This window comes from Pectinophora gossypiella, chromosome 4 (assembly GCF_024362695.1).
Source record: "Pectinophora gossypiella chromosome 4, ilPecGoss1.1, whole genome shotgun sequence".
Lineage (NCBI taxonomy): Eukaryota > Metazoa > Arthropoda > Insecta > Lepidoptera > Gelechiidae > Pectinophora > Pectinophora gossypiella.
Window position 1 is genome coordinate 6,188,297 of NC_065407.1, and position 23,108 is coordinate 6,211,404.

Genomic DNA, 23,108 nt, shown 5'->3' on the forward strand with positions numbered 1-23,108 from the left:
TGGATAATCAATCTATCGCTGTCACGCGACATGCCCCATCTTACCAGAAGAACATCGAAATAGGTACAAACAATATTTTAATGTATTTTTCATAGCTTCAACCATAGGTATATTCCCAATATAGGAAACAAGCCTATAGAAACACTCGCGCATCCACAAGTTTGTGTGCCCATGCGGTTACCGCCGCATTCTCCGTTGCAATCTGAAACATTTTTGACATTTCAATCGGCGATACTCCGCGACTTCGACAGCACATTGTATTCCCTGTTCGGTAGTCAGCGCGATCCGTTCACCGCCACCACAGGCTTGCTTGAGGAAATTGAGTTTCTGAAGGCTTTGACGGCCAACACGATTCTGTTATCGAAACTTAGTTACCGATACCAACTTACTAAAACAATTTGTTTCAAACAGAAACATGTTTCCAACAAAGTTATGCTTGTAGCCTAGCCTAGTAGCGGTTAATTGTACCTCTACTTGTTTACTCTTAAAATGACAGCTCTACTTTACGAACTTGTTTTAACAATTTATAACTCTGCAGCGCTCATTGCTACTCTGGGAAACAAGAACTTCCAGTTACTCAAACTGGTCATACAATAACAACATACCTCCCTTCAACGTAATATTGAGGGAACGATTTTTCTCACTAGATTTCATTGATTGACACTTTCAACGATGGAAGCTGTTTATATCGGCGCTAAAATCGGCAATCCATTTTACACGCATGCTCTACGTAAGTGAGTGCAACATCAAATGGCTCTTTCGCAACAAAATCAATCGAGAAACGAGGTTTGGCTGGAGTGTCACGCTTCGTGCGTTCGCTAACCCACTGCATACTTACTAACGTCCGCCTTACTCGAACGGGATACAGTCGAAAATCGCTTAATACAACCGTTAAAAAATCCTTGTAACCTTGCGTAATGAACTGTAAGGTTGTCGCCAACGTCACGGGCTACAATCCTATGAATATAAAGCGCGTAAATAAATAGCAGATGCGCGAAAAACTCACCCCGACGATAACCGAGAGACACTTAGCATAATAATAGGGAGGGGGAGGGAGGGGGGAAAATAGGCGGGGGTTGCCACCCTGCGCCTGGACCCCTCGTGACACGATTCTCACGGCGCGACATCCTTTCAAGACGTAATGAATGGCGGTGGTCGGTGACACAACTCGAGACATTCAGAACCAGTTGTCACAACACGCGAGTGACTGACCGAGGAATTCCATATCACGGCTATCGATCTAAAAATAAAGCTTTATTGCCTCTGGGAAAACGACGAGCGCGGTTCAGCTGTGAAAACTCTAATAATATTATGTTTCATGGTTTATTCAATTTACTCGATAAATGCTTGCGACTCTGGCGACATGTTTTCGTCAGTTCCTATACTACGTGTCTTATAACATTTTGTTTTAGCAACTTACATTATGTTTCAAATAGCTACATTAAGTTTCGCCTGTACCGGCTGACGAAAAGTTACTTTGTTTTCAACTAAGTTTATTTTCTGGACTAATTTATCCTTGTATTTAATATATAACTGGGTCGACGAAGTTCGTTGAAACCTCAGTACATGAAGTACTAAATATACCCGAGTCCTTAAAAACATTTTCGCTTTGATTTATTACCTGCGATATAATAACAAATCGTATGAGATTCTCAAATAACAAGTAATTTAGAATTCGATCCGAAATTAAACATGTAACAAAAGTCGCAGTAGGGACATTATGCGCGCCGCGGGGGCTCTGTGGACCCACGTCAAGTTGGGACCTTAAATCCCTGGGGCCTCAGGGCCGCGATCGATTCTCACCACTGCCCATTCTATTAGGATGCTTTTAATATAATCCTTTCTAATTCGATGTACAAAAATATAATTACATTATTAATTTAATTAAATATGTCTGCTATTTCTAAAATTACATTGTTTACTGACTTGTTTTCCTTTTTCTTAAAAGTCCAGACATAATACCATTGTTTTGCAAATTACTTTTATGTTATTTATAAACACGAAGAAAGCGTTTCTAATTGCGAATGTATATAAATATAAAATAAGTATATCTATCTTCCTGTTCCATCCACTGATGAATGCAAGGCTTCTTTTACCATAGCTTATCGTGTTAATAGGTAATTGTTTCAAAATTATGAAAAGTTTTATAAAACATACTTGCCATCAGAACTAACGAAGTTCCCGTCCCTTTGTGAAGCCTAATTCTTCTCTTCTATATCACCCTTTCATAATTCCATTTGGCCTGTTATTATTCCAATCTGTACGGGGTGTAATCAAAGTGCACGCGGGGTGGGCAGAGCAGAGTGACATGTGCGCGCGACGTATCATTTGCGCTTTTGTACGCCTACTCATTACGCTGAATCGCTGGCATGGAACGAAGGGTGCTTTTCGATGCGATTTTAGTGCATCTCACATAATGTATTATGTGTACTGTGTATGTGGGTTCGTTTATATAACGCGTTATGGATTTCGAATATACATACATAACTCACAATTTACACCGAGGTAAAAGGCTATGGAATTCCATTTGCTTCGATCCTGACATACTTCTCTTGCTTCCTCTAAATTCATCAATTGTTTCATACGTAATTGAAAAGAAAACTTTATTAACAAGTGAAGACTTTTATAAGGCCTTATTATACTCAATCCATCGAGCCCGATGCGTTGGGAACGGGCAGTGCTATGTCACATCGGGTGGGCGCGGCCGCCATACATTTTATACCCACACCTTATGCAATGTGTATGGTGGTGTAATAAAGCCTTTCGGATAGATAAAACTATCTAACATAGTTGGTAATATCCTTTACTATCCTTTGATTGCGTTTCATCGTTATCATTTCTCCTAAAGGATATTATATAGCCTTTTTATAAGATGAATAAGTTACTATAATTATATGACTGCGAATAGTTATGAAAAAACGCAGATACAATGGAAATAAATTTAAGTAGGTAGTAGTAGATTTATTGACTTGAATTTCAAAGTAGGTATATTAATTAAAAGATCAATATTTTAAATTATTTCTAACCGTAAAATAAGAAAAATAATTTGCTCCAATTATAAAATTTAAAAACCACGACATTGAAACATTCAAAACAACCCTTTAACTGTCATACATCAAACAAAACAAGCCGCGCTAATAAAAATGTTTTCGTTTTAATGACACGTCCAGTTACAATAATGTGCGGCTACGATTTGCGCAGTTACATAATTACTATAAACGTGGTATTGCATAGTAATTTCCTGGAAGCATTGCCGTGACGAGGCAGCGGCGCGGGCTGCGGCGATTCTAGCGTAATCAGCCGACGAGCACGCGATGCACGGGGATTCTTTGTATGCGTGCTCTGTGACGACATTTACATAGAGTTAAGACTAGAGTGAATAGACATTTGCTTGGGCCTTATTATATTCATATATTCATATTCATATATTTATTAGAAACTCAAGATAGTGTAATAAGGCCTTTAGGCATGTGCCATCTTAGGCCACATCATCACTTACTAACGGGAGACTATGGTAAACGCAAACCTATTTGAATACCTATTTATTAGAATATGTATATTTAACACAAAGTACTTAAGATTTTGCGAAAGGTTTAAAAGATTAGAAAGTTAAACATTCCAGAAATATACATGAAAGAAAAATAAAATATGTATAGCGAAGAATCGTGAAAACATACATATACCTAGTTTCATTTTAAAATATTGTAAGCTTTTCGCTTATTGCTCTAGTTTATCTTCTTGAAAAGTCGAGGGTTGTAAAAGCCACATTGAAGCAATTCATCTATAAACGCAATATTAACAAATGTCAAATAGCAATTTTGCTTTTTTTATTCCCAGTTGTGGATTGATACCTAGCCAGTGAATAGGTGAGTGTAATAACACATTCCTCAATCAAATACGCTTAGAAAACACGCGATGTGCTGTCGACAACTTTTTTAATACATTATAGTGGTAATACCGATTTGTACGTATAATCCATAACATGTTCTATAATTACGTACCATTCGCCTGCGTCGTATTACTTACCGCGATGCATGTATTAACGTCGAAGTAGGTACAATAGGTACCTATTGCTTGGATCACTAATTGATTAGGAATTTCATTCATTGTTCAATTGATTCGCTGAGTAAATCTAATAATAAATTATGGTAAAAGGGAGTAGTTATTATTGTGTTGAATAGAAAAGTTTATTTTAGAACTAAACATAACATAGTGTCACGTATATATTATATCCCTGAAGGACTATTATTATTACTCCTCGCCATGTTATATGTGCTGTGCGTTTATAGAACTCCTTACCTGCTTCCATCAGAGTCGCTAGCTCTCTTCAGAGCTTCAAAAACCAGTTGCGAGCTCATTTTGAATCCTTATGCGGATATTCTTAGGATATTACTATTATGTATGATGTATTTTATTTATTTCAATTCTTGTTTTGTATGTGTGTGTATAGTCTATTATTTATTATTATAGTTTTCTCAGATTATGGTTAGGTATATTTTTAGTATATATGGATTATATTATATTGAGTATTTATTAATATATGTACGTATAGTATAGAGTGTTTATTATAATTATTAACTTTAGTTTTACTTTTAGGTATTTATTTATTTATTTTTATTGCACCATCCCGCTTCCAAGTTGTTTGTAAATGTTTGTTACCTTTTGGTGGTTGCCTGGAAGAAATTGCTCTAGAGCAATAAGGCCGCCCAAATTGTACTGTATTCATGTGTTGTGTCTGATTGCTGAAATTTTAGTTTTGTGCAATAAAGTATATTTGATTTGATTTGATTTTATAATAAGGGGGCGAGTCCAAACTGGTCACATATCCTAGAAACCACATGATATCAATTACCTACGATCCAAACATGGATTCAAATTCATAAAGTTGAATTCAGTGGTTTAGAGCCCGAGCCAGGATTCGAACCCGTAATACTACGATGGAAGTCACGCATTCTCCGAACAAGGCTATCACCGATTCAACTCATTTACTTTTTCATTTTAGAACTGGGGGGTTAAAATGGCCACATCAAAGCAATTCATCTAAGAAAGCAATGTTGCAATTTGACATTTGCGCATATAAAAGTAAGTGCGCAATACAAACAAAAGTGTCAAATAGCAATATTGCTTTCTTAGATGAATTGCTTCGATGTGGCCATTTTAACCCCCCAGATAGTTTGAGAATTTTTGTGAGTCTTCACTGTTCCTGATTTATGGTATCGCATTATAAGTCGAGCCTCGTTTTCCATTTCAATACACAAAAACCGTTTCCATATCTCCAGTTTGTATCGGTTTTAAATTCTAAACTGCTAATAAGTAAATAATTTTACGCATAAATGAAACATTCCATCCGTGATATTATTACTACGACAGTTTTCCACATTTTCCTTCATAAACATGTCGAAAGTTCCACCTAAGCGTGGGGGCGGTATCACAACACGTGGAAAGGTATACCGGGGGCGACACGGTACAATAGCGCCCCCGAGTTCGCGTTAATTTGCCGCCCGATACCATCGCCTCGTCACGCTCAATTGTTGCTCTTCATTTTATGTTGTTTTGACGTTGAGCAATTAAAAATGAAACTATTGGCACCACTGGCTGTTGATGCACTCGATGTCAATTTCTATAAGATTTTATCCCATTATTCACAGAAGTTTAGGGATTGAGAGTTTCTGTTGAAAACGAATCTAATCTAGCCTATAAGATCCCACTGCTGGGCAAAGGCCTCCCCTTCCTCTTTCCATTTTTCCCGGTCCTGTGCGCACTTCGGCCAGTCCAAGTCGTCACGCCATCTCTTTCGAGTCTGTTGAAAACTTATAAATATATTTAAGATTTTTAAATATGGAAACACTTTATGATTACATTCGTTCGCGGTGCTTCCGTTCTTCTCTCAATACAACACAAGAACAAGACGCTGCTGTTATTTGTAAAAATCTATTTCACCGCCCTGACACCCAAGGATTTTAGTTTGTCACTTGTCCCTAGGTTTACTCTACATGTTGATACTAAACATTTCCCCGGCGCAGATTGAGTAAAATTAATCTTGCACTAAAGAAAAGTAAATAACGTAATCTAGGCTAAACATTTCGAAGAAGTCTTAATAATGTTTAAAAGACATTAATACTAATCACTTTCGCAGTAAATCGTATTAGGCAATCATAATGCAAACAAGTTGTTTAACCGCAGACGTGAACAACAGATAAAATAAAACGATACACGGTCATGATTAGTATCTTGAGTTTACTCATGGTGGGTTTGTTAGTTTATCTACTAAACACGTGCATGTCCAACAAGAAATATGGGAATTGCACAACACCTATGACGGACCATGTTAAACCATCATCGTTACTCGAAAACCTACAGGAAACCCTTCAGTTGACTACGTTACAAAATTTAGCTATAACCAGGCTACTTTCTAGCATCCAACGAAAAGGAAGGATAAGAAGACGGCTTTTGCAAAGTAATAAGTCTATTAAACTATGTAAGGGTTGGGTGCTTCCTGGAATATCAGACGCTAATGAGCTTAGGATAAAGTATGCCATCCGCAGACATAGAGCAACACGGACCTCCGTTGTCCGCAGATGACAATCGCAAACTTATCTATCCTTTCAGCCTGTATTCTCCGGTATAGGCCTCTCTTTCACGCATTTGTTTCCGGTCCCTAGCAAGTCTCACTGTTTCGCAAAACTATAACAAGAAAAGTGGTTGAGAAAAATACACGTAATATTCAACTTCAATTAGTTAAGTACAATTATCGAAGTAATTGAGAAAGACGGCACGTGTTTCCCACGATTATAGTAGACATACAGAGAATACAGACAGACATCACATCCGCAGCGATTATTATAGTAAATTGATACTAAATGCCTCTATTTGTTATTCGAATCAATCCTGGATTGTGGTAGAATTTTCTTCACTTACCTTACTTTGTTAGTATTTAGCTTATATTTTTTAGCTACATGCGATGGTTTTTCTGCTGATTTATCTACAATCGCAACACCTTAACAACTTCAACACAAATACTGTTCAACTACAGCACCACTCGCAGATTAGACAGTCGAACTCAATACGATCATTACGCGATCATGTCGTATGCGTAGGAGCGGTCGCGAGCGCGGCTCAGGTCAACGCCCGCGTTCGGCTCGCCGACCTTGCATCGACTCTGCCAGCCTCACCTACATCCGCGCCCACTTTTGCTTTCGACAATCCGCAAAAAAACAACACGATTGTCTTTTCCAGACATAAATAACATGTTAATGCTGTCGCGAATACGCAAAGTGCTGCTGCTAAAACTATTAAATTGTTAATGGCGTTTAAAACGTGATAAATAGTTTGTTTTTCGCACTCAACTTCCTACAGCGAGACTAAGGTTAGCACTGTATCCATACCAAAAGTTTCTCCCGTTAATTATGGTCTCGAAACAAAACGAAATGTTGAGTTGGAAAAAGCTCGTGTTAAAAAGTAACACGTTTTGTTTACCGCATCTTTTAACATTCTTTTTCTTCTTTCTAAGAAGAAAATGCTTTGTGCATCGTCGATAACAAATACTACAAAGAAACCAAAACCTTTACAATTCGAACTCTCTGCTCATTAATAAGACAAGCAAAGTGTCCGAAGTCGAATTCTTAACGATCTTTTATATTAAATTAAGATCCCCTTTCAGATATCTCGGACGCTGCATTTCCCTGCGAAAAAGTTCTTAAAAAATTGGGTCAATTAGTGATGCTCCCTGTGTTAGAGAAAGAGGGGAGCTTCCCTAGGCTAGGGCTTCGGCTGTGAGTGCGTTGTGGCTTCACAAAGGGCGAGGGTGCGCCGAGACAACGCCCCCGACTCTCCATTTCACCCCCTTACGGGAAAACCTTCCGCGGGCCCCGACCACTGGAATACGTGTCAAAATTGTATTATTCCACGTTTACGTACGGATCTCACCCGACAAAAGATTCTAAAATGAGTTATGGTGGAGAATGTTCCCTGAATAAACTTACACATACGTGTGGAGTTATAAGTTACCTTCATAATGTTTTAAGGCACGATTTGTTTGTAACAACGGCTTTTTCTGAAGTTAAAATTTTAAAATTACATTTTTCTTTGAATTGTTTTAGAAAATAATGAAATCGTTTATTCTTTACTAAATCCATTGTCTGGCCAGTCGTATGCAATGTTTACTTTTCTGGCTCGCTAGAAGTGTGTTTGGAATAAGTGTTATTTATGCCGTCTCGACCGCTGCGTTGTGAGTCAAATGTCGTCGCGTTACCATGATTGATATCTCGCTCGTGAAATGAGAGCACAAATAATAAACCATTATTCGAAATGCACTAACAATGGACAAGTTAAATTATTCTCTCATTCGTCACACGACGCGTCAAGTCGGGAGTACGTGTTGTGAATGTCATGTGGCCAAAAATAATATCGTAACGTGGGCCGTCGTCGATCGTCGGTGTTGCCAGTATTATCTATCACTACGAAATACTTATACATCATATTTGTTTGTCTACCGAAATGTTTTAAGATATTTGTTTCAACAGTTTGTAACAGTCTCCGTGGTCTAGTGGTTAGAGCGTTAGGCTCACGATCTGGAGGTCCGGGTTCGATTCCCGACGGGGACATTGTCGAAATCACTTTGTGAGACTGTCCTTTGTTTGGTAAGGACTTTTCAGGCTTGAATCACCTGATTGTCCGAAAAAGTAAGACGATTCTGTGCTTCGGAGGGCGCGTTAAGCCGTTGATCCCGGCTATTAGCCGTAAAACACCTCCACCAACCCGCACTGGAGCAGCGTGGTGGAGTATGCTCCATACCCCCTCCGGTTGATTGAGAGGAGGCCTGTGCCCAGCAGTGGGACGTATATAGGCAGTTTATGTTATGTTATGTATGGTTTGTTTATGTAGTTTGTCAATGATATGTACATTATGAATATATTTTATTCAGAATTTAAATTGAATACCATAGCATAATGTTCGGAAATCTCCAACCACGTCACTAGTCGTGTTATTATGTATACTTTTATTGTAATCTAACTGAGACGGTACGGTATTGTGTACACAACAGAGTTCAAGGTAACGTTAGGTACTTTACCCGTCGAATATTCAAAGCAATTAAAGCGGTGAAGTGGGCAACACAGGCGGACGTTCGGTCAGCGAGTGCATCGCGTCTGGTTGCGTCACTGCACCGGACGCGGGGCAATGCACCTTGCGCGATGCGCTGTCCCGCTCGCACCACTCGAGCACTCGTCCACCCACGCGATCGATCGTAACCATTCAACAGCTGATTGTCATTAAACGTGATCGGTCACACGTTATGGACGCGAGCGAGAAACGAGACTTGTTTATATTTGAAAGCTATTATCTATGCAACGTTGATCATAGGCCCCGAATATGTCTAATTAATGTAATTTAGCAAATTAATCTATGAAATTGAAATATCACAGTGTGATTTTGTTGCAAAACGTTATTCAATGGATATTTTATAATTGTTTCAGTGGCGTGGCGGTGCTGAGTCCTACGGAGAGCAGCGGCTGCAGCAGTAGCGACATCACCGAGCCGCGGTCGCCGCGCAGCCCTGAATCCGGGTGCAGCGGAGGCGAGGACTCTGGTGGCGGAGCGCGCATGCCGCCGTGGGCGAGCGACCCGGCGCCGCGCCGCCTCGCGGCCCAACCCGCACCCGTGCGCCGCCCTAACCCCCCGCCACACCGCCGCATCACCGAGTACTTCAACCACAAGATGAAGCCTCAGACCGGCAAGCGTGAAGCCACCAGCACCGGCAACGATGACACCAAAAGGAAGTGCCTTCCCAAAAACGGCGTCACTCACGACTTAGAAAAGTACATCTCTTATCTATCACAAACGCTCAGTCCCAAGGTGATGCTAGATGTCAGCACGCAGTCGGAAGCGGCCCAAAAAGCTTTAGCTAATGGCGCGACGAATAACAAACCAACAGATCTCAGTAAAAAGAGTACGAATGCCAACGGGATGGTTGATTATAATAAGTCTAAAGACAATAAAGATAAAATTCACACGAATATGAATGGTTTCGTAGAAGTTCGCCACGCAACGGAGTCGTTTACCAAAGACAAGGCATCGCACGGTCCTCTAAATGGGCTGAACGATCATAAAAAACGTGGTCATGACATGAAGACAACACAAAACCCATCCGCCAATGGGATTGTAAAAGCCAACAAGAATATTGCTGACATCACTCGCAAACTTCCACTATCAGCAACGAGTGACTTAACGACTCTTAGGATTGCACCAGCCACCTCAGCCTGTCAATCGCCGAAGAATTTAACGGTTGCTAAACCAGACTCCACTAAAATGAATGGTGTTGTGAGCTCTACCACTAAGCTGGACAGCAGAATGAACAGCGTGACGTGTGGTTCAAATAATATCAGTTTAAACCCAATTGCTTGTAAACCAACGTTGAAAAAGGAAACCGTTAAAAAGACACAACCTAAAAGAACCAATCGGAAATCGTCAGCTTGCATTGCAAATAGCAAGAATTTGACGTGGTCTAAAGCGAACAACCTTAAGCAGCAAGTTCAACTTCAAAAACAAAATTGTATCAATGCAACGCAACACAAATCACCAGTGAAAACTGTCCCCGAAGCCAGCACAGCACCAAAGATGAATATTCCTAATGGTGTTCGACAAGTTTCTATGACGGTCAATGGCAGTCTCGGCAATATTAATATGTCTAACTTACAAAACGTAAATAATTTACAAAACGTTAGTACCTTACAAAACGTAAATAATTTACAAAACGTTAGTAACTTACAAAACGTAAATAATTTACAAAACGTTAATGGGTTACAAAATGTTAATGGTTTACAAAACTGCCACCAAATCAACCTATCTCAATCTTGTAACGGAACCGTTACTTCAACCCACTTACCATCTTTCGTTGCTGTTCCGCAAAACGTAATGCTTACTACGCTAAGGATACCGCAAAACGGTATGCAACCTCAAACTATAAATCAACAAAATAATTTGAACGCTTTCAATCGATCAAACGTCAATGTGTCAAGTCCGACGAAATTGAATGGGCAATTTGTTTTTCCATTTGTGCAAAACATAAATGGAACCGTTGTTCAAATACCAAATTTAATGGCGAAGATGCCGAATTTCGTTCTCCCTCAAACTCCGCAGTTGACCACGCAGAGGCAGGACCATTTACAAAACCAACAAGCAGCGCAGATTCTTATAAATGGTACGCTGTTAAAACTCGCGAATACAATGACTTCAGCGTACTCCAACATGAACAAACCTGTAGCCGCCACAAGTCAACCTCTGCCGATGCTAAATAAGAATGTGCCGGGAATACCAACGGTTGGTATGACAGTTCAACCCAAACCGAATTATACTGTAAATCTAAGCCACCCAGTGCTAGTGCCGCAGCCTGGGTTTATCGTCACTTCTGTGCCAAATATCAACGTGAAGGAGACTTGGAGCTACACCGGGGTCAACAGTGTGGCTTCCTCTCAAACTTCGTGTTCGAATACTATAGTACATCATCCACCTCCTATTGTAACAAACTTCTCAACACAAGCACTTCACACGAGTAGTATACCCATCGCTCCGGTGAAACCGCCAGATAATCCTATCCAGGGAACTGAACCACCCAGCAGCACAGTCAAAGAGCCAGAGATTTGTGAAACGCTCAGTGCAAAGTGTGATATGCCATGGCTGTCGAAGACTGTGAACAACAACATAGTCTCGTTAGACACCAAGTTGCCTTCGCGACCGTTCGCACAAGTTAGTTGTTTATCAAAGAAACTTAACGAAGATAAAGAAAAAATAATTAACGATAAAATGAGCGACGAAGAATTGAAAGAAAAAGAAGAAATACGGAAAGAGACAATAGACGAAAACTTGCGTAAGGTAGAAGAGGTGGCAAGACGAGAGGAGACGATTTTCACTCAGATAACTGTTCTTAAAGACGTATCGTCGAATGTGCAAAGTACTGTGATAGAATCTGATTACTGTAGTGCTACAACTGAGTCTTCCGAGTCTGGAATCGGGACGGATAAGTCGATAGACTCTCCAAGCGATTCCCAGACGAGTAAGGAGTGTGATGAAGATTCTTCGTTGTCTTTAAGTGTGAGTGTGTGCGATGAAGTGGTGAGCTCGCAGAAGAGTCCAATTCTGAAGCAGCCCAAGACGCTGAGGTTCCCCCCGCGCAACCCGGTAAAGACGCCGAGTGGCAAGAGAACATCAAGCACTGATACCACAGCCACAGTCGTCTTGTGCAATTGGGAAAACTGCAAGGGCGAGTTCGAGAGTGATGCCGATCTTTTAGAACATTTACAGGTGAGTTACTACATTTGTTCGTTATATTCGTTAAACATGAAACATAACTTTAACAAATATAAAATGCTGGGCACAAGCAATCAATCAAACAAACGTAAAAATAGAAATGAATGGAGAAGTGTCGAGGAATCAAATCGTGATATATTTTCTAGGGTTTATTTGTTTTTGTATGAGTAATAATTACTCGTTTGAAACGCAAACATAAGTAAACAATACTAAAGCTAACAATCAGTCTTACAATACCTACTTTATTTCAATAGCATGTACAAATTATAGTACCAGTCTCTTCTACAAAAGTATCTCGTAAAAATATAAAATCACGTTTTTATTTTTGTTACTAAATAATAATTTTATATATTTTCAGTCGGTGCACGTAGAATCTCAAGCAGGGAAAGAGAACTACGTATGCCTATGGCAGGGCTGCAAGGTGCGGGGGAAGCCATCGTGCTCAAGACTATGGCTGGAGCGCCACGCTATGTCCCACGGCGGCAACAAACCATTTAAGTGCATCGTCGACGGTTGCGAGCGACGCTTCTCCACACAGGTGCTGTATACTCCTGGATATTACTCCCACAATATCATCAACCAATATGATTGCAGAAATATAACGCCATTTCATCTCCTCGCATTCCTATTGGTTGATGAAGTTTCTTTCATGAGTACGCTTCAGTAAAGAGCTTGCCATCCTGTTGAGACTTTATAGTCTCTTGCCAGACGTCATAAAGTCTCTAACGGTCACAAGTCATATAATATTTCATCACTCATACATTAATAATACTAATGTAGCTTCAGCGTTGGATGTAAGTTAAGTTCATAATATTATCATCTCTAAGGAACAAATCACACGAAATGTCAACGAAGTGTGATAAGTATGTATCTCAAAGGTAACAACCGGAATTTTCATGGAAGTACAGTTTTTGAAATTTTGCATCTAAGGCACATCACAACTAAAGATAAAGTAAATTCCCATCTTGTGGTGTGTGCACTGTGGTGTGGTGTTCCCGTAATGAGGAAGTTTTGGGCCCGTATTCACGGATCTGAAGTTTCCTCAGTTTTGAAAACTTTGCGTTCGCATATACTTTGTTCGAGTTATTCTTCGTCAATTTTACTCAATCTCCTGTCGAAAAGTTGTCGAAAACAACCTGTCGTCACTGATCAATGTTGTCATAACATCGTCATTATCATTTCGGATTTTTGGATACGCACTCAAAACTTCTGTAGTTTACATAAGTATGTCCTTCCGTCGTCAATATTCTGAACCAAGTGTTCAAATTCCTATAACCTGTGTATTTAGAAAGATAACTTGGATGTGTTTTCTTTTCCCAAGGGTCACCAATGCAAGGACGTCCCACGTGGAGTCTACTTAGGTTTATTTATTATTTGTCAAACGATAAATTTATCTGCAGACTTTCACAATTGTTAACATCCAGTCCTAAAGCGAAAGGTTTTCTGATTAGACGTCTATTCTGGTCAATGTTTTGGACCAGGTAGTACGGTACATTTACATATATAAAAAAAGAAAAACTAATACAATCTTTGCCAAAATATCGAATAAAACTGATATCTATGAGTAAAATCCTTCGTAGGAAGCACTAGATTATAACAATCTATTTGGATGTCCAGAATAAATTTATTGCAAGATGCTATACTTATTTATTGTTTACCACGACGAGATGTGATGAGTTCGGTCCCAAAAGCAAGTACTATAGAAATACGCTTAGCTCTAAGATGTTTTCCTTAATTATTCTTAATAGTGATTTTACCACAACGTGGAAACAGATTGACTCAATCGATTTTGTTGAATTCGAATTGACGTCACCTACGAGAACGTGCGTTGCCGAGTACAAATGCTTTGAAAGAACTTGAAATCTAAAGTGATTATTGTAATGTTCCAGATCTTGCTAGAACGTCACGTCAACAACCACTTCTCGGAGGCGTCGCCGAACACCAGCGGCAACAAGAAGACTACGGACAGCAGCGCGAAGCTCATCAGACGAAATGGCAAGAAACTGCGGTACCGACGACAACCCTGGTCTGGTAAGGATAATCTATGTATTACTACACAACTTTTCTCAGCTAAGGCCTGTCTCGTTTTTCTTCTGTCCTGTGGTTTGTGAAGTTGAGGATGTACTCCACCGATTGGCGTCAGGGCCAAAGGCCCTAGCCACTACTCGCCTAACGATTGAACACTTCTTACTTATTTATGCAAATAGTAGTCGGGACCAACGGAATAAATGCTTACCGACAAAGCACCAACTTTTCGGTCAGTCATATGATTCAACCTGCAACCGTCCTAAAACCTAAACAAACAAAAAACAGTAAATTCTGACGAAGTGATTTTTATTCCCCACTGTATCGATCTCCGACCTTCAGATCATGAGTGGATCACTAACCACTGAACCACAGACCATGTTGCCTCATTGCCTTAGAACCTATTTTCATCAATCCCTTTTCCAAATTCCAGCGCGTATGTTCGACTTCTTCGACCCTGGTATGATGGAGGGTCTGGCGTGGCGGCTGTCTCGCTCGACGCGGTGGCGCCTGGGCGGGTCCTGTCCGCTGCGTGAACCCGCCGGCCGGCACACGCTCACGCTACACGCTGCGCTCATGGCCACACGATACAACGCTCAGGAGGCGCGCAGAGAGGCGCTCCTGACTTACTATCCACCTCATGTGTAAGTTGCTTTCTTTATCTCTAGCAGTTGTCATTATTTTGATATGATAGATAGCTGTCAAAGATGCTTAAAATATTGTTATGGTAAGAATTCTTGTCTTTGGTAAGCAGCAGTTCCTACGTTAGAGTAACACGGGAAAGGAGTAGCCATACCCATTGATCTCACCGAGCGCAGTGCTCACTGGTTTGTAGATAGTTATCGATAAAAAATTGAGAAAGAATGGAGTCTACATATATGGCTCTCTTGCAAACAATCATATAAATATTCAGTTATGTTGTTAAATGATAATTGTTTAAGTAATATTTTGTCTTGTATTGATTATGATAACCCCTCGGGTTGATTGAGGGGAGGCCTGTGCCCAGCAGTGGGATATATGTAGGCTGTTTATGTTATGATTATATCATATTTTAATCCTAATTTAATTTCCTTAAATGTCTTTTCGAATTTTGTAGAAATATCGATAAATGTAGAAGTATTTATCGATAAATGCTTCTATCGACAATGGTTAAAACCACAAGGTAACGTTTTGTATCGAGAAATATCGCTATGGCTACTCCCCTTCGGTCCAACGGAGGCCCGTGTTGCTCTTTGATTCCTATCAATTATTAGATACAAAGTGGACGAGCAGTATTAATAGATAGATTTGCATAAGTAAGAGTAAACTGATTATTTAATTAGAACGGTCGTAAGTAAACTCAAAAGTCCGATGGAAAGTTAGACTACTTGCCTTGATAGAGCTCTCAGAATATAGAGCCTTCCAAATTCAAATTATTTAGTTGCCTATAAAAATGGTACCATAAAAATGTTAACTTAGGCACTATATTGAGATTGAATTCTTTGGCTTAGGTTAGGTTAGGTTACATTCTCACAATCGGGTAAGAGTGCAGTACAAATGGAGTATAGAAAGCACAGGGAATGTACAAGATGTAGAGTAAGGTACACGGGGCATACGGTTATCTCATTTCTTCATATAGAAAAGAGAAGTCAGAGAGTGTCAGTATGTTAGAGTTTCTGCACTTAAAGCTAGTGCCAACAGCCAGAGACAATACAAACTAAAATGCGAGACAATCGAAGGAATTGGAAATTTGTGAAAAAAGTGTGCATTGCATGTGTGTGTGAGTGTGTGCTTTTTGATGGGGTCAAGTGACAGATAGATGTTAAAAACAGTCTATGACTTTACAAACTTTTTTCTATTGTCACAAAACTCTCTTACAAGTACCATAGTGATAATTTTACCTACTGAACTGAATACTTTCTCAACTAACTTTTACATTACAATTTCAGTTCGAAATGTGTATAGAATTTATTTCAGTGAAGTGTCTATTAAATGTGAACTATGTGAATATACTTAACGAACTAATTTAAAGTCAATATATAATATAACTTTATATATATGTGTTGTAAAGAGAACAATAAAGGGACAAAACTTTCATTTGAAGTTGGACTAGTTGGTTAGTTTAGTTTAATAATTGTGTTGATTACCTTATGAACTTTCTGAAACGAATTTTATTAACACACATTTACGATTTACTCTACAGCGCAGATTATTTGGGTTTACTATTAGTTTTGTTACCAGGTAAAACCAGGTGGGTTTGTAGAGTATATCTACATATATGCCGTAGCTGGAATTTTCGATTTGGTCGTCTTTCCATCATGTTGTTTCCATGTTCTTCTTTACAGGAGGTATTTACATCATGCACTTTATAGTATTTTATCGGTGCATGGTTATATTTATTTGGCTTTGAGTCGTATTTTAGAGGATCACTATGCATATTGTATTCCAAATTTTTTCAATGTCACTTTCGCTGTCAAAAAGTACTGACATAATTTATCATATGGACGTCCCAATATTTTGTTTTCTTAAACATATATTATGGTTTTTCAAATAAGTTATCATACAATTGTCGCGTTCATTCATAATATTTTTTATCTGTTCAGAAAGCTTATAAATCTCAGTTCTATGTCGAGTGGTAAAATCTCAATTCTTTCTATGTTATTTTCTTTTCTCCCGTGCCTATAGAGTAGGATACTTTCCAATGGGAAGGCGAAGCGAAAGGTCAGTCTTCCGACAGGTGGCGTCTAGTCGCTAGTACCTAAGATCAATATCGAACGTAGTACAGGGCGGATATCACTGATAAATAATACAAAAAAAAAAAACAAAATGAAATTTGTGAATGTTGAGAATACCACTTTGTTGTGGGTGTCAATGTAAAAATTGATGTGTCCTTCGGATTCCCACCACAAGAAATTTTTTTTACTTATTTATACTAAGAATATCATCATAATAATGTCAATGGTACTTACTTGTTTGCCAGCCTAAATACTGTACTAGATATCTACAAAATAATGTACAATAATTAACCATTTCAAAGTTTAGGTTCGCATTAACGATTAGAGCGCCATCTACATAGCTTCGCCTTCTAAAAAAGTAGGATAGTAATAAGCTTATTGTCCTGATAGTATTTCCCAATGGAAGAAAATCCAATAATTTCCATAGGCGGTATACATTGCTCTCCAATTGGCTTAACAGATGCAAGTTGATCCTCATTTTCACATCACGCTTGGCATGCTCGTGTCTGCCGTCGTGCCACACAAGAACCAATAAAAAAAGAAGTTGCTAGCACACACTGCAACGTTCCTCATTGCTTCGGCTAATATACCGATAATGAGAATCTAAAAATCAGCAAATTGGCAAATATTGCCAAACAGCACCTTTGGCAAAATTTTCTTAATGTCAATTCGACTTTTTATTCTTTGTTTTCGTATACGTAACCATTCTTTTGACTACATTTTACTAATCTTTTCATAAAAATTGGATGATGTCAAACATTTTCTTTGTCTCTCGTGTTCTTCTAGAATATATTTTCCTTTCCAATTTTATCATTAAATCGTGCGTTCGTAATTGTACTTTCTTTGATTAGTTCCACAAAGTAGATTTTAATTCTAAAATTTTCACTCTTTAAATTTTAGTCTCACGCCTTATTTTCTTTTATATTTCGGTATAATCATTCTCCGGTTGATTGAGGGGAGGCGTGTGCCCAGCATTGGGACGTATATAGGCTGTTTATGTTATGTATAATTCTTCTTCTCTCGTAAGCGTTGAGAGATCCATGACCGACCTCATACACCATTACATAGACAGTTTCTTTTAGTTTTACGCTGCACGCTTTCAGTCGCTTCATATAAAGAAAACACTATTTGAGAAATAAGGGACTCTTCAGGCTATGTTCCTCAAAAACATATGTACAGATTTTTCTTCGTTTAACCTTCTAATTTCATGGATAACAGACCTGCATCTTTTATCTTTGTTTTTGTTTACAAATGATAAATAACTGTAAAAAATCTGTTACAGCTTGGTTAAATCAAAAAACCTACGCAGAAGTAGAATCTATCTTGCTAACGAATATATAGAATAACATAATTGTATAACGTACATATACACTGCATAAGCGCACATACACTACACATACTCACACACACCCATACACACCCTCACATACACACGTACATATAATTATTAGTTTACATATGTATAAAATAGTTATGGAAGAGCGGAGCCTCCTACTACAAGCAACTTCTTGCTTAAAAGGAGACCCCGAGCCCTTGTATTGTAAAAATCTACTTTTAAAGTAAATAAACATTTTTTATTTATTTTTATTTTAATGATGACTCTTTTTATTACACTCAGGCACAATTACATCTTCCACCCATTATTATTCTGATCAAAATATAGAGTAGCAATATAATTCCTGATCCTAATATAAAGTAACATGTATTTTTATACAGTTACTTTATAGTTACGTTAAGCTGTTGGTCCCGGCTATTAGCCGTAAAAAAAACACCTCCACCAACCCGCACTGGAACAGCGTGGTGGAGTATGCTCCATACCCCCTCCGGTTGATTGAGGGGAGGCCTGTGCCCAGCAGTGGGACGTATATAGGCTGTTTATGTAATGCATTTTTATATTTACTTCTGCCAATACATTATATTTTGGAATAATTATGTACCCGAGTAATGAGAAAATAGGTAATTATCACGTTTAAGTGTACAACGCCATATATGTTGTTTTTGGTAAACGTAGCCTGGAAAGTACCTTATTGATCTTTCACTAGAGAATAGAGATATTATAATGTCTGGCTGAAGTTATTACAATATTTGGTTATTTTTCTCTACTGCGAGTACAAAACTTTACCTAAGTAATTCAAGACAGTTTTGCAGAAGGTGTATTAAGATGCATTCAAGTAATTATTTTTTTATCAAGTTTATTTTCAGTGTTGCTAGCCACTTCCGGGTTGCCAGCCCTATTGGATGTGTAATCATATTTAGATAGTTTCTTCGTCCAATTGGTTTGGCTTAAACATTTTGTTAACGTCAATGTCTTTTCTTTTACTAAAGCATTCTATACAAAATTTCAGGATGTAGGTTTTACGTACTAACCAACTTTACCTATGAGTTATTAGCTCGCATGTGAATTAATTTGCATAGATCACACTAATCATAAATATCATTTATGTTTATGTTCATATTAAAGGACTGCAACCCAACATCACTGCAAACACAGCACCTCTTACTACGAAGACGTGCGTTTAAATAATTATTTTACAGATGCAGTTACGAGAGAGAATTACAGAACAAAGCTGTGTTTGCAGTTACTTGTGTGGCACTGGGTTATAACGTTCTCAAATTTACTTTTACGTTACAGGATCGAGGACGAGTGGGTGCCGGAGAAGGACGTGAAGCGCATCAAGCGTGTGGAGATCTCGGAGCTGCCGACGGCCACCAAGGTGCTCCTGTATGAGCAGTTCTCCGCGTCCTACCGCAAGACCCCCTCCCCACCGCCGCCGCCGCCCAAGAAGGAGACACTACCTCCCCCCGCCGCCCCCGCGAGGCTCCTCCCCGCCAGGCACTGCACCTCCTCCAGACTACTCAACAACCTCCTCGCCAAGAAGAAGGAAGCCAAGAACATGTGCAGCGCCACCAACGTCCCCATGCTGTACCCCGACGAAGACAAGGACAAGGTGGAAGTGAGCGGTGCCAAGAAGCGCAAGATGGGACGACGCTACGGCGGCAACTCCTTCTGGCCCTGCGGACGATAAACAAACGTAGACTAAGGTTGGATTGATTGTAACACGAAGCTCGTTTGGACTAGCGTGACGGTATTTGTTTTACACGTTTTCGTGTGATTTAATTTATAAATTCGTTAATGAATTACGTATACTGTTAGTCCAGAGACCTTCCTTAGTGAGTCTAATGATTAAAGATAAAGTATTGTAGGCCGAGACAGATGTTGATTCTCGACCTGACGGTCGGAATAGGTAATTTCGCCAAAGAAATGTAATATTTCGCGGCCCGAGCGGCTTAAGACTGCTAGTTCGACTCTGTAGCAGGCAAACTTTATTCACAAGACTGATGCTTTTTATATGATATTCGATTCGACGTGATTTCGAACCGTAGACGTCGCGCGTTGAGACGAACAAACTTGTACATAGTTAGTGATGAAATGTAAATGATTTTCTCGAGTATTTGTGTAACATAGGACGATTTAGTTTAATTCGGAGGTAGGACGGAGTAGTCTGAATAGTTTAAGTTAGTTGTAAGTTGTCTTACGACCAGCGATTGTACATCACTGCCAATGTGTACATAGTAGAGTGTAAGTCGGAGCGATTCGATTAGATTAGAGTAATTTTCGTTTCGCTTTTTCGATGTGGTTAGTTTGTATTGTTCTTGCATCGCACGATGACTCAGGGAGGAATAAGTTAATACTAGCGCGTGATAGCCTTACACGTCGGGATTTAATATAGATTCAGTTATTAGGGATGCTAGGACCGTAAGAGAGACGTCTTTATCAACTGAATCACTAGACGATACAGAAAGCATTATGCAATAGTTTAATGGCAGCTATAGATATCTATCTCTGTCATATACGTAGACAAACATAGCGTTTTCTCATTCGATCTGTGATAGAACATACTCCGCGTTGCTTAAGGTGCCTTTGTCGATCGGTGATGCGTTTTGTTCCGCGGCAGTCTTCCTACGAGCACAATGTAGTGAGAAATGTGTGGAAACTACTAATACAGTGCTACACACACGTTTACAAATCACTTATCATAATTTTAAAAATGATTAATCAACTGTATAGATTTTTTTCAATATTTTAAAATGGAACGGTATCCTTTCTCCTACACAACTATTTTATGTTTTTGTAAAGGTTCAACAGAACCTTTGTATTTTTCCTCTTCATAAAATGTATTTCTTTATGTGTGTGTAGGTATTATACTATAATAGTTTCGTTACACATTCTTCTGTGCAGTCGCGGAAATAGATTCTTGCTTAAACTTTATTGTGACCGGGAAGGCATTATTTTCCTCGATATTGTGCTTTCAATACATCCAATCACCAAGTGCCTACCAGGAGGTTAAAGAGGCCACACTGAATCGATTCATCTAAAAAGCAATATTGCTGTTTGCTATTTGTTGACATTGCCCACTTTACTTTTATATGCGCAAATGTCAAATTGTAAAATTGCTTTTTTACACGAATTGAAATAATGTGACAGTTTAGACACCCAGCACGTAAAATGACGAGTAGTGTTCACGGTATATCGGTTACGATAGTCATATCAACGCAATTGTAGTTTAAGGTTGACACGCTTCACTTAAAGCGGTTGGATTTCGGTGTGCCTCACACTATTCTCAATAACTCGAAAGTGCAGAGCATACTCCACCACGCCGTTTCCCATGACTGTTAACTTATCGCCTCCTCAGATCGCACGCTCTCTCCCGCTCTAGCAAATGACGGTCAGAAAGGGATAGAAGCATAGAAAAATGCGTTGAGGTACTGACAGATATAGTTCAACAATGAAGAAACTAGTAATTTACATAAAATAAACACACATTCAGAATTTGCACCATATAATTGTATTCTTCCAGTTTAATAATATTTATAATTTTACAACATAGAATCAGATTACTTATACACACCTTTTAAGCACTTATATAAATACTTATCCAAATGTAGCCACAATACGTCCGTTTCGTAGAGAAGTCAGCATAGAAGTAAGCTAGCTGTTCACGGAGTTCGAAAAGGTAGCCTCGTGGAGCGGGGGAAACTATTTGTACGAATGACAGCATTTTACGATGTTGCCATTTGAGTGCCTATTAAAATAACTAAAAATGCAGATCGACAACATACATTTCCAGACAGTTTTGGTACTTATCTTAAGTAAAATATTAGAACTTCGTAACGATAAATAAACAAGAAAAGATGAAACGTCCCAACATTTTAGATATACTTTTTGAAGGTTAGGTTTAGACATTAATTTTGTTGATAAATAATACTTATAAGTTTAAAAAACGACAATATTGAATTATTATGAGGAAACGTTATGAAATGTCTGCTGGAATCGGCACAATTGTCATACTAACTGAAGATAAATGCGTAAAAAAAAATCAGAATTTCACTAGTTTGGGAAAAATTTCACGAGGTACCTATAATGTAATCGTGGTGAGGCACACCGAATCCAACTGTCGTGTAATATACCAGCGTCTGTGTTCCAAATTACGAAGCAATTAAAAGCAAACGCTTTACAGAATCAACAACTGTCTACTATGTAAGTCGAACAATAACGTCACTGCCATTCAAGTTGTGTTTAGTTTACGGAACCGTAGCATCTACGGTTAATATAGCAATAATCATTTGTGATAAGATAGTAACAGACTTGTTCCGCGCACAAGTTTACCATAGGTCGACTGTAGCAGTTTAGAAGCATATACATCGTTTCTACAAGGTTTATTATGTATTTGGTTTCGACAAAATGGCGACAATAATTCAAAATGGCCGCCTACAAAAATGGCTTTTGATTATGTTCTGACGATGGTGCAAAACCAGAAACTTAGGATTAATTTAATTACTTTATACACATTACAGTAATAAAATAACGAATGACATGCCAATGATTTTGATGTTTGCCCATAGCCGTTAGATGTTAAACTTTTTGATGTCCCTATACATATGTTGTCAGAAAAAATGCCTTTTTAGCCATAAGGGTGTTTACAAGTAAATGAAAAATTGTGTTCTGTGCTCACAAGATCTCGCTAGTATTTTTAGTTAGTGCCTATAGAATTAAGTTAGGACGAA

At 38.8% G+C, this 23,108-nt stretch overlaps 1 protein-coding gene across 2 annotated transcripts in view; it reads left to right on the forward strand.

Annotated features, from left to right (window-relative positions):
• Positions 1-20,391, forward strand: part of LOC126366194 (zinc finger protein jing) — a 136,209-nt gene extending 115,818 nt beyond the window's left edge. For both annotated transcript variants that reach the window (XM_050009187.1, XM_050009188.1), the window contains exons 2-6: positions 9,474-12,297; positions 12,662-12,841; positions 14,193-14,334; positions 14,762-14,972; positions 19,675-20,391. In XM_050009187.1, coding sequence (XP_049865144.1) covers positions 9,474-12,297; positions 12,662-12,841; positions 14,193-14,334; positions 14,762-14,972; positions 19,675-20,068 — 3,751 coding nt within the window. In that variant the 3' untranslated portion in view covers positions 20,069-20,391. The remainder of the gene's footprint in view (positions 1-9,473; positions 12,298-12,661; positions 12,842-14,192; positions 14,335-14,761; positions 14,973-19,674) is intronic.
• The last annotated feature ends 2,717 nt before the right edge of the window (positions 20,392-23,108 follow it).